At 43.8% G+C, this 11865-nt stretch overlaps 1 protein-coding gene across 1 annotated transcript; it reads right to left on the bottom strand.

Moving 5' to 3' along the window:
- Positions 1–3226: 3226 nt before the first annotated feature.
- Positions 3227–11807, bottom strand: tomm34 (translocase of outer mitochondrial membrane 34). The gene is made up of 8 exons (XM_008408285.3): positions 11545–11807; positions 10715–10860; positions 10361–10460; positions 7745–7897; positions 6930–7102; positions 6642–6789; positions 6365–6491; positions 3227–4986 (listed from the first exon to the last, which is right to left on the bottom strand). The coding sequence occupies exons 2-8, from the start codon at positions 10842–10844 to the stop codon at positions 4885–4887; spliced, it is 933 nt and encodes a 310-aa protein (XP_008406507.1). The 5' UTR covers positions 10845–10860; positions 11545–11807; the 3' UTR covers positions 3227–4884.
- Between the last annotated feature and the right edge of the window lie 58 nt (positions 11808–11865).

Here is an 11865-nt window from a genome sequence, read left to right as displayed (position 1 = left end):
CTCCCTGTGCATGGTGGGTTTTCTCCAGGTACTCCGGTTTCCTCCCACAGTCCAAAAACATGACTGTCAGGTTAATTGGCCTCTCCAAATTGCCCCTAGGTGTGAGTGTGTGTGTGCATGGTTGTGTGTCTCTGTGTTTCCCTGTGACAGACTGGCGACCTGTCCAGGGTGACCCCGCCTCTCGCCCGAAACGTTGGCTGGAGAGGAACCAGCAACCCTCCCGACCCCACTGAGGGACAAGGGTGCAAGAAAATGGATGGATGGATGGTCTTGATCTGCTCCAGTCGGTGCTGTTCTGTCCGGTTTATCTAAGTATTTGCATTCAGGGCCGAGAAGCTGCCGCGCCCGGCTCACATCAGACCAGAAACGAGGCTTCGGTGCCAACTTCCGTATTCATTTCATGTGATATTATTTTATTTTGACCATTCCACTGGGGAGACGAAACACGGAAATGTGTTTCCAGACAGTTAATGTGTCTCCAAAATGAATTGTTCCAGCACATTTACGCAGATCCTTGTGTGAGGACACGTTTCTGTCTGCGCTGGGTTTCAAAGCTCAGAACTCCAGGAGTCTTTTCTTTGTGCGGCTCGTTGTCTGAACATGCCTCCTGCTGCTCCGTCAGCCGGAGCGGTGAGTCACGGGTCACGCTGTGGTCGCTCGCCGACTTTTACAGCGGGTGTAGTCAGCGGGGAGGAGCTCAGAGGTGTGTGGCATCTGACTCACTGCTACATTAGTTTTACATGTCACATCACAGGGTGGGGCAGGAGCTTCACGTTCAGAGCTGCAGTCACTGGTGAAAACTCTGCAGGGCTCAACCTACGAATCCCACAGAATGTAGGAAAACCGAATGACGGCGCTGCAAAAGCACTAAACCTTACCAAGAGTCTTTCTAGTGGAAATATCTTGGTACACTTGAAACAAAACAAAACTTACAAGTAACTTTTCAGCAAGATCGAGGAGCTTCTAAGTAAATAATTCCTTAAAATTGGAAAAGTAGTAGTTCTGTTGGCGGATTATTTTTACTTATAACTTGGGGAAAAATGTCCAAGTAAAATAATCTTCCAATGGACCTCGGCCTTTTTCATCAACATTAAAGAATTATTGACTTAAAACAAGATCCAAAACCTTAAAGTTTACTTAAGTTTTGTCTTATTTCAAGTGTTCTAAGATTTTTGTCACTAGAAAGTAAAAGAAAAATACTTTGATTTTGTGTTTTTGCAGTGAATTACATGTTTGGCCTCCATGTTTTAGAGGACTTTACAGACTGACTGTTGTAATTGTGTGTGTGCGTGCGTTTGTTTGTAATACTTTGTGGGGACCATTTTCCTGACACATACTACGTTGTGGGGACCAAAGCTTGGTCCCCACAAGGGGAAACGCTGTTTTTGCGTCAGGGGTCAGATTTTATTGAGTTTTGGTTAGTGTTGGGTATGTAGGTCAAGATGAGAGTGAGGTTCAGGCTGTAGAAATGAATGGAAGTCAATGGAAAGTCCCCACAAAGATAGCCACGCAAACGTGTGTGTGTGTGTGTGTGAGAAATCGTCTTCCCTCCTTTCTGTATGAACTGGATCTGCTTTGAGGAAATTCATGTCTGAGTTCTCTGCCAACTTAAACATTTACCTCAACGTGTTGGTTACACTTTCGCTTTCAAGCTACTCGCCATTTCAAGCTTTGTAGAAAACTTAAATATTCAGGTGAAAAACTGGAGAATTTTAACGACAAAAGGCCGTCCAATCGTACCAGAACTAGATGAGGTCAGTGAAAGCAGCGTGGTTGTTGAGTGGTGCGTCTTTGTCCTGCAACAGAACCCAACGGTTTCTGCTTCCCGTTTTAGCAGAGGAGCCGTTCCAGACGAGCTGCTACACACGAAGCATCCAACCAGAAAAGGCCTCGCTCGTAAAACACAGACTCGTTTACCACTAAACGTTTGAGGTGTCCAGCTCTACAGGTAGATGAGGTGACCTGCATTGACCGGCTCATCAGAATGATCTACCAGCAAGTAAAAGAAAAGGTTTTCTACAAACCTTTGACTCTGATTAAAAAAAAAAAAAAGATTCCTGGTTGACGGTTTCAGAAAAGCTTTAGGACATCTGGGAGTGTCGCTTACTAAAAATTGGGCAGAACTGTTGCCACCAGTGCAGAGCTTGCTAAATGTTTTGTAAGTGCATCTAACAAAAAGGACGCAGATGTAAAGCCTCTGGATGTAAAGTCATTTTATAAAGAATCCTGCTGATTGTTTTTGTCCAGGGAAGAAAAGGTTAGAGGTGCCAACAGAAAGAATCCACTTTAATCAGAAAGCTGGCAGCAGTTTGGTAGTGCAGCCAGAGTTTAGTGATCTCCAGCAGAGTGGAGGTTGTTGTTGGGTCAGACATTTGTCTGCTGCTGCTGTTTGTCTTCTGTCAGCTTATCGCCATCTGTAAGCAGATGATTGTTGCTTCGGAGTCCTCTGACTTGATGAATTTGTTTCACAAATGAAAGTAGTTCAGACACGTTAAAAACTTGGACATGTAGTCAGGAAACCCACCAGAATGTAACGAGAAACAGAAGCAAAGTGATCAACGCCTGGAGGCCGGTGAGCGTCGGTCAGGAATGATCAACGCTGTAGAGATGGACATTCTGCTAAACATGTGCTACAATCTGAACCAGGATTGATCCGCACACCTGAACCGCCATCTTGGTAGGCAAGCGCAACATGAAGCAAACAGAAAACTGAGCACTTAAAAACTGTAATGTACTTATGTTGTTTATAAATTATATTGTAATGAGGCTAGTTCTAAGCTTATGGCTTGTTTATTTTTAGCATAGCAGCTGAGTAGCTACAGCTGCCTACCAAGATGGCCGCCAGCTACAAAGTCCCTGTAAGTGTGACGTCACTTAAAAACTGCACAAATGTAGCTTTTGAATTAAAAGCAGGCAGTAAACATGCTTTTAATTAAAGCTGTCTTCTGGATTAAAATGCTTTTAATTGGTCTGATATTTTAAATGTCACGTTTTCATAAACTTTTAGAAAATCACCAACAGAAAGTGTTAAGATAAAAAGTGTTAAGACATCCATCTGTGTGTAATTAATCCAAATAATCGTTCATATTTTGATAAAGCGGTGAAATAAAAAATGCTGAACCAAAGATGTGATTTCACACCGAAGGTTTGTTTACGATCAGCAGCTGAAGAATCCGACATCAATCAATGTTTCACAAACTTCCTCTGGATAGAGCAAAAACATGAATTATCTTTTAAGATCCTTTTTATTTTGCATACACTGATCCAAAGCTGCAGATGAGTGACAAAGGCAGGCACTTCAGGCGAGAAGGATGGAAATGAAAACGTTTCTCATGTTCACATCGCAGTGAAGAAACGGGAAAAACAAAATGGCGGGAAGAGTTTTTTATTTAAACGTCCCGATCCTTCAGAGGAGAAATGAAGCAAACAAATGTGTTGATATAGTAAAATAGTTCAGAACAATGTTTTATCAAACATTACAAAAACTAAAATAAATGAGGAACTTCTTGAACTTAAGCCGTCAAAAACCGGAGACCAAAAGTAAAGAAAATAAAATAACCTCAGAGCAAAAGATCATGAAGTTTCATCATCATCATCACAGCTAATCTGCTTTATTTCTTATTTTATTCATATAGATCTGATACTCAGGAATCACGTCTCCAGTCATTTTCTTTCCCGTTCTAAAACTTTACAGTTTAAAATCTGCATTTATCTTCAATCCTCGGCTGACGCTGCAGTCTGAGGGATTTTCCTCATTTTGAGCTCAATCCCGTTTCATCAGGATTGTTTTTCATTTTGAAGCAGGTAAAGCTGACTTCATGTGCCGATTCAGGAATCCTCAGGGACGAACCGACGAATCGGCACAGATTTTCTTAATCAGCCGATTCGTGACAGACATTTTAACCTCGGGTCTGGAAATCGGCCGCTGTCGCCTTCAGCTCTGCTGACACCAGGTCACGTCTGCATGTCAACAGTCGCTGCTGCCAACTTGGCAACCATGTTGATATATTTAGAAAAAAGAAAATTGATGTCGGCCAAAACCGGAATCTGAAACTAGTTTTAAAAAAAAAATCGGTGGCGTCTAGAAAAGTGAAGTCGGTTCCCTCCCGTCCGAGTTTGTTTCCTCCTGATGAATATTAACTGAAGAGTTACTCATAATGCAAGAGGCATAAAGTATGAAATCATGTGGCGCATTTTCACTGCGTTTCCTTTCAGGATCAGAGGAAAAATCCAGACGGACGGAGAGACAAACTTCAGATCAGAGTCACAGCTGATCGGATCCCTGATCTGACAAAACACGATTCCTGGAGACTTTATGTCCAATCTGGAGACTTTATGTCCAATCTGGAGACTTTACGTCCAATCTGGAGACTATGTCCAATCTGGAGACTTTATGTCCAATCTGGAGACTTTATGTCCAATCTGCATCACTGTTGGCTCAGCTGTTATAGTGCATTTACATCTGGGTCCATCATTTCTGCTGACTCAGCGTGTCGGATCCACTCACTGACAGAAACGGTGAGACGCCCAGAGGAACCGGTTTCATGCCATTTGGTACCAGAACTGAGTGTTTTTTTTATTAGCAGGTTTGGAAATAAACTGATTAAAAAAAAAGAATGAAAAACGTTTTGCTCATTGGCTGCTGAATAAAAAAGATGCTTCGTCTCTGCGGTGGACTGTAGGTGAATATTCGCTCAGGGCTGAACTTTATGGTTATAGATGATAAACACACAGGCTGGAAACGAGAGGGAAAAACTGCAGCCGACATAAATAAACATAAATACTGAATCAGAGGGGCTGACTGGTGCAAACTGGACAGCCGCAGATCGGTCTGGAGCGCTCCGACTCGGACGCCCGGATCCCGGCGCCGGTCCGGACGCCGTCTCACTTCTTCTTCTGCGCCTCCTGCAGCAGCTTCAGAGCGGCCGAGTTCTTTGGCTCCACCTTCAGGAGGACGTTCAGGTCGTCCACACAGGCCTTCAGGTCCTGCAGGGGCGAAAACCAAACGTTTCAGTGACAAACCGATCCAGACGCATCGACTCACAACTGCAAATCCAAACATCAGGAACGTCTCGGCTGGAAGAAACGTGTCCGAGCTGAAAGGCGTCCGTGGAAATAATCGCAGCTTTTCAGGAAGAAAGATCACGTTTCTCAGAGATCAGAGTAAAAACATGAGAATGTTTCCTCTCCGTAACAGAGGAAGTCCTGCTTTCTGATATCATTCCTGCAGCCCAGCAGCAGATAAAGTCCAGTTTATCGTCTTAAAGGCAAAATGTTTCCTCCAGATGAGATTAATAAGCAGTGAGAGGTGGCAGCCCTGCTGCTCCACACCTTCTGGTGTCTGAGATGAAATGTTGCTGTGAATCCTCCTGCTGTTTGTTTAAATCAACCCCTCAGGTTTATTAGTGCAGCACATTTCAGCAACGCGCTTTAAAATCATAGATAACATTTTAAAAACATACATTTATTCTGTTGTCGTTACACATCAGATTATTGATCAATGTTTCATTCATTGGAGTAGAACCAGGTGGTGTAGATCTAGGTGGCGTAGATCTGTGTGGTGTAGATCTGTGTGGTGTAGATCTGTGGTGTAGAACCAGGTGGTGTAGATCTAGGTGGCGTAGATCTGTGTGGTGTAGATCTAGGTGGCGTAGATCTGTGTGGTGTAGATCTGTGTGGTGTAGATCTGTGTGGTGTAGATCTGTGTGGTGTAGATCTAGGTGGTGTAGATCTAGGTGGTGTAGATCTAGGTGGTGTAGATCTAGGTGGTGTAGATCTAGGTGGTGTAGAGCTGGGTGGCGTAGAACCAGGTGGTGTAGATCTAGGTGGCGTAGATCTGTGTGGTGTAGATCTGTGTGGTGTAGAACCAGGTGGTGTAGATCTGTGTGGTGTAGATCTGTGTGGTGTAGATCTAGGTGGTGTAGATCTAGGTGGTGTAGATCTGGGTGGCGTAGAACCAGGTGGTGTAGATCTAGGTGGCGTAGATCTGTGTGGTGTAGATCTGTGTGGTGTAGAACCAGGTGGTGTAGATCTGTGTGGTGTAGATCTGTGTGGTGTAGAACCAGGTGGTGTAGATCTGTGTGGTGTAGATCTTCCAGCACGGTTCTGGATCGGCTGCAGCATTGAGTTTTAGTCAGACCTGCTGCTGCAGTAATCTAAGAGACGAGTTTCTCTGGTCTCAGACTTTCGTCCTCTGGTCCTGAAATGTTCTGCAGCTGCTAGAAGAACCACTGAGGAACCGGCTTCATGTGGCTCTGAGGTCAGAGGTCAGCCTGATCTCTGGTCTCTAGCCGTCATAACTGAAGCTGTGCGTTGACCCTAGATCTATAACTCTAGATCATTCTTCCAGGTTTGCCGCTCTCACCTTGAGCTCCTTGTGAGCCTGCGCCCTCCGGTACAGCGCCTTCACGTTGCCGCCGTCCATCCTGAGCGCCTCGCTGCAGTCCCTGACGGCGTCTCTGTGCTGCTTCACCGACAGGTAGCACAGCGCCCTGAACACAACTCAACTCATTAACTCATTTAGACATTTTAAGACTCTGTAATTTGATTGGTTAATCGGGCGTCGTGACATAAAGGCTGTTTGCTCTCATCATCTCCTGTATTCTCTGGTTCATCTACATGTGAAGGCATTTCCAGCTCACCGGTTGGTGTAGGTTGTGATCTCGTTGGGGTTGAGCTTCAGGCTCTGGCTGTACTTCTCTATGGCCTTCTTATGCTCCCCTTTCTTCACCAGACTGTTGCCTTCTTCCTTCAGAGCCTGAGCTTTCTTCATGTCTTTGTCACTTGGTGCTAACAAGAAGAAAAAAAAAAAATTTGGATTTAAATCTTTGTTAGGTCCAATAAATTGGGGCAAAATGATCCCATTCCATCTGTTAAAAGTGCACCAAGACATGAGTGGTTTGTTGCTGCAGGGAGCTGGAGGTCCTCACCGGGTTTGTCTGTTTTCTTGACGCCGTTCTGCTGCGGCGCCGGGTTTGCCTTCGGACCGCTGCCTGCAGCCCGCTGGGCGAGCTTCTCCCTCACCGCCAGAGGAACGGTGGGGATGGGGGGGAGTTTCTCCCTCCACGACGGGCCGTCTGCCTCCGTTAGCGCTTTAGTCATTCTGGCAAAACGGGAGACGATTTTATTCACATGCAAAATAAAACGACAACCTGCTGCCCACAGTGGCGCAAAGGTAAAGCTGCAGGGTGCAACTTTTATAAAAATTATGCTTTTACATGTTTGTCATGAGGCAGATAATCTGTGAAAATATTGCCGTCTGAAGAAATGCACCAAGAACAACCAGTCAGAGCGCCGTCAATCACCACCGCGTACGTGCTGCTAAATGTGAGAAACAACTTACCGTTACAGGAAAACCATTTATCCACTGTCATCGGTTACCATGCCAACTAGCGCAGCATTGACAAAATGCGCAGCAGAGAGAGGGGGAGGGGTCAGATGACTGAGCAGCGCCATACGTTGGGTGATTGACAGCACTGAGACCTGCCTCCCATCTCTAATTGGTTGCTTCTACACAGGGAGCGCCATCTTTTCAGATCATCCGTCTCACAAAGAAAATGTTTCTGATAAAAATAACTTTAAAACCACACAGGGACCAGAAAAACATGAAACATGACGAATAAAACACCAGTTTCAGAGAAAGGATGCAAAACGGAGACAGAAACTAAACGGCCACATTCTTGCTAAAGTCGCGCTGAGAGGCAGAAGCCGGTTTGGGCGTCTGAACGGAGCAGCGGCTCCCGACCTGTTGGTGCCGTCATGAGCTGCTGCTATGTTGCAGTCGATCTGCAGGGCGGTTTTGTAGTCGATGTAAGCGTGTCTGTAGCGCTCCAAGGCTTCGCAGGCAGCAGCGCGTCGGAGCAGAGACTTCACGTTGAACGGGAACAACTCCAGAGACCTGAGAGGAGACGGGCAGACCGCAGGTGAGCAACTCAAAATGGTTCCCAACGGGCCGGAGATCCACATGAAACAGGAGGAGCAAGGTTTGGAAAAAAGGATAAGAAGAAACAAAAGATCTGGTTTCTGCAGAACTGCGTGAATAAATGAGTTTCCATGGTGGAAGAAAACTCCTTTTAGTTGTGATTTGTTCTGATTTGGGGTTTTTATTCATATGTTTTAGTTGAAGCATCGAAAACAGAGACAATTATTGTCTCTGTTTTCGATGCTGTGCAGTTGGAAGGAGTTCTGCTTTTTTCTTTCGGCCAGTGAAGATGCAGGAAACAATTTGTTTTTTACAACTGGCAGAAATAATAGCATTAGTTATTCTATCTATCTATCTATTACAGTGACGTGCGGTCAGGGGAGGCAGAGCCTCACCTGTCTTCATGGAAAAATAATATATAATAATAAAATCATTTATATTGCTATTTTCGCCCTGTGGTTTGTACTATAAAGTATCTATTTTTTACTTAGCTTAACCAGTTCTGATTAGTTTTTCTTCAAAATCGCTGGATTTTCACATTTTCCCATTCAAATGCTCAGAAGCGAAGCAGGTGAGGCAGCAGCAGCTGAGCCTCACCTGGGATTACGCAACCTCTCGCTAACGGCACTGGCTGCCATGATATGACAGCATGTTCCTCCTGTCTGTACGCCGGCAATAAAATGGCTAAAAAACATTTAATATATGGACTGATTTTCCTTAATCTAGTCTATGTCTACAACGTACAGTGTTTTTTTGTCACTAACTGTGTGTGTGTATCATGTTTTGAGTGCGGAGGAGCGATCAGAAACGCCAGAGAACAGACTCGAGGTGAGGCAGGCAGTTCTCTTGCCTCACCGCTGGGGGCGCTCATGATCCCAGATATTGTGACAGCACAACTGCAGAGTAAGACACGGTGAGCTAGCCATGGAGCTAACCACACAGGAAATAAGTACAGCGATATATTTGTTTTCTCCTCTCTTCCGACGTCAACATGAAAGACTACATTTCTACACTTTAACAGTTTTCTAAAGTGGGTTTTCAATTGAAGCAGGAGATGATAACTAAAGGAAGACCAACACCGGAGCTGAAAGTTTTGCTTCGAAACAGTTTGACGATATTTAAACGGAGTAGTAAAGACATGGAGGACAGACTTGGCTTTGGATGAACGGATATTTTTTGTGCAGAATTAGTGGTGCATGGATTTCATTGATAAGGTAAGACATGTTTTTGTTTAGTTTTTTAATGAAATGTGCGTTTTGCGGTCTACAGATTGTATGTCTGATGGCGCGTTCACACTGCAGCCTGAAGTGACTCAATTCCGATTTTTTTGCCGGGCCGTTCACTCTGCCAGTAAATGCGACCTGTATGTGTTCTGCAGTGTAAACGAGCAAACGACCTGAAAGTGTCCTGCATGCGCAGTAGAGGGCGCTATGGCGTCAGCGTTCTGCCAATCGCCATAAAAAGAAGAAGAAGAGCTCAGTGTTTGCGGAAGTAAACATGGAGGCTAACAGTGGAGCTTAGTTTATATATTTGAAGTTGTTATCCGGCCGGAGCAGCAAATTAACAACTTAATCCTGATATAGTCCGTCATGGTTGTTGTTTTTCTTCCTGCTTGCGCGTATCAGGAGCAGAATAGTGAGATTTGTTGAGAACCAGTGACGTTCAGTTCGGATGAATACGACCTGAAACGTTATGGTCGCATTTGAATCGGATACGTATCGGATATGGGTCACATTCTGAAAATGATCTGACCTGTGCTGTTCACACTGCCATGAAAAGATCGGATACAGGTCGCATCACGTCAGAACAATCGGAATTGGGTCACTTCAGGCTGCAGTGTGAACGCAGCCTCTGTAATTCAGTGAAGTAGAAGCGGAAGCTAATCCAGTTTTTTGGTGTTAAATCCTAAAACATGAAGTGGCATTGTTGTCAGTTGCTATGGCAACGAGTCTGAGTGTAGCTTGGCTTTCTAGCTCTTTCCCTTTGCTGTGGATCATAGCACGAAATTAATACCTACATTTCTAAGTTTCACTGAGTTAACGCGGCTATGGATGGATGTAAAAGATTTAGTCTTTTTGCCCCCCAGCGTTGTATGAATGCACGAAATTTCCGTACGTCCAACAACATGCAGGGTGTCTAAATAGTCGTAAGTCAGAGCCTCACCTGCAAAGAACCTCACCGCAGGTCACTGATATATATATTTATATATATATGTATAAAGAAAAGTCCCTTCTCGCCCTCTGTGGGTGGTCTCTCTCTCTCTTTCATGAAATGTTAAAATTATACTTAAATGGAAACTCTCCCTGGTCATAAATATAAGATATTTAAAAACAAATAAAAATATAAAACAAACATACAGATAAATGAAAAAGAGCTGGGAAAAAGGAGTAAACTGTTAAAAACTGAGATTAACTATAAAAATGACACTTAAACTCTTACGTATCGCAGTCTTTGACACATTCTGAACAGTTCCCGTCCTTCAGGTAGCTGGCGGCTCGGTTGGAGTACAGGATGGCCAAATCTTCAGGGTTCTTTTTATCTGTGGATAATCAACAACAACAGATTAAAACAGAACATTTTCCCTGCGGGGCGACATGTAAATGGGATGAATTCAACAAGAGTTCAGGCTTTTTTCCTCCAAAACGCTCTGCGCGTGAGTGTGTGTGTGAAAGAAAGAAAGAAAAAAAGAAATGTGAAATATCATCTGTGATATCGTTAAGAGGTATTTATCACTCTTTTCAGTATTGCTGAAAAAGCTGCCATGCTCACAGAAAACGGCGCATTAATACTCACTGGACTTCTCCAGCTCCTTGATGGCCTGGCTGTACAGGCTGGTGGCGTCGCCATACTGGCCCGTCTTGAAACACTCATTTCCTGCTTGCTTTAGTTCTGTCCAAGACTTGGGTTTCTGTTTCTGAGGCATTTCTAGACTTTAAAACCTGGAAGAAAAAAAAAAGAAAAAGGAAAATCAAATTATTCAGAGAAAATCTTGCATAAATCTTCAAGTCAAGCTGCTCTTTATGATATTTTTTATTATACTTTTACTTTCAGTTCCAAGTAGTAGAATGAATGTTACTGACAGTAATTACAGAAATAAATGTGGCAGGATCTAATTTAACCGTATAATTTGGCTATAATTATATGACTGGATTAATTTGATAACACTTATGTGTAAACTGAGCCGTTTGTTATTACATTTGTTGTGCACCATTATTCATATACAAGGTAATCAAAGGAAAGAAAAAAGAAATCAACAAAAATAATTAACATTCCTCATATCAGTTATCAATAGACTGTAGATCTTGTGAAGCTACTGTACATATAATGCACTCAGTCAGGTCATCTTAATTTAAATTAGGACTTAAAACGAGTAAATTCGCCACATAAAGTCATTATGATTAAACAGTAAACTAACGTTAGCTAGTGATATAAACTATCAGTCTGGCTTTTTCAATAATACCGAAGCCAAAACAATCAATTAATTGCTCCGAACAATGCAGCTCAGTTTATAGAGGGTATTTTTTAATAAATATTTTTGTGGACATAGTGTTTCGAGGGGGGTTTATTAAAGCTAACCACCTAGCCACTGCTAACCTAGCTCTGTAAATGTTAGCACCTCTTACCGGCTGGTGGATCTGACAGTCGGGATTCCTACTCTTCAAAACACGCTACACTTTTTCCCAGTTAGCCCAGCTAACGCTAACATTACTCTGAGCTCCAATGTCGTCCTGCCGGTTTAGAGACACGAGGTTGTCCTCGGTCTGTGCGGAGCTTCTGGAAAGAAGATGCCGGTTGGATCTAGTAACTTCTCCGTTCGGTGGAGGCAGCGCCGAGGGGGAGCTACTGCAGCTAACGTATCGGTTTCACTTCGGTTTAACGGTGCGTTCAGGGACCCCTTCAAGTGTCGCAAATGTGAAAAGTGTGTGAATAAGCGTTGCGTTGTG

This window comes from Poecilia reticulata, chromosome 5, assembly GCF_904066995.2.
Source record: "Poecilia reticulata chromosome 5, P_reticulata-male-v2, whole genome shotgun sequence".
In the NCBI taxonomy this organism is placed as follows: Eukaryota; Metazoa; Chordata; class Actinopteri; order Cyprinodontiformes; family Poeciliidae; genus Poecilia; species Poecilia reticulata.
Note: the sequence above shows the minus strand (reverse complement) of the source record. Positions and strands in the feature narration are given on the sequence as shown.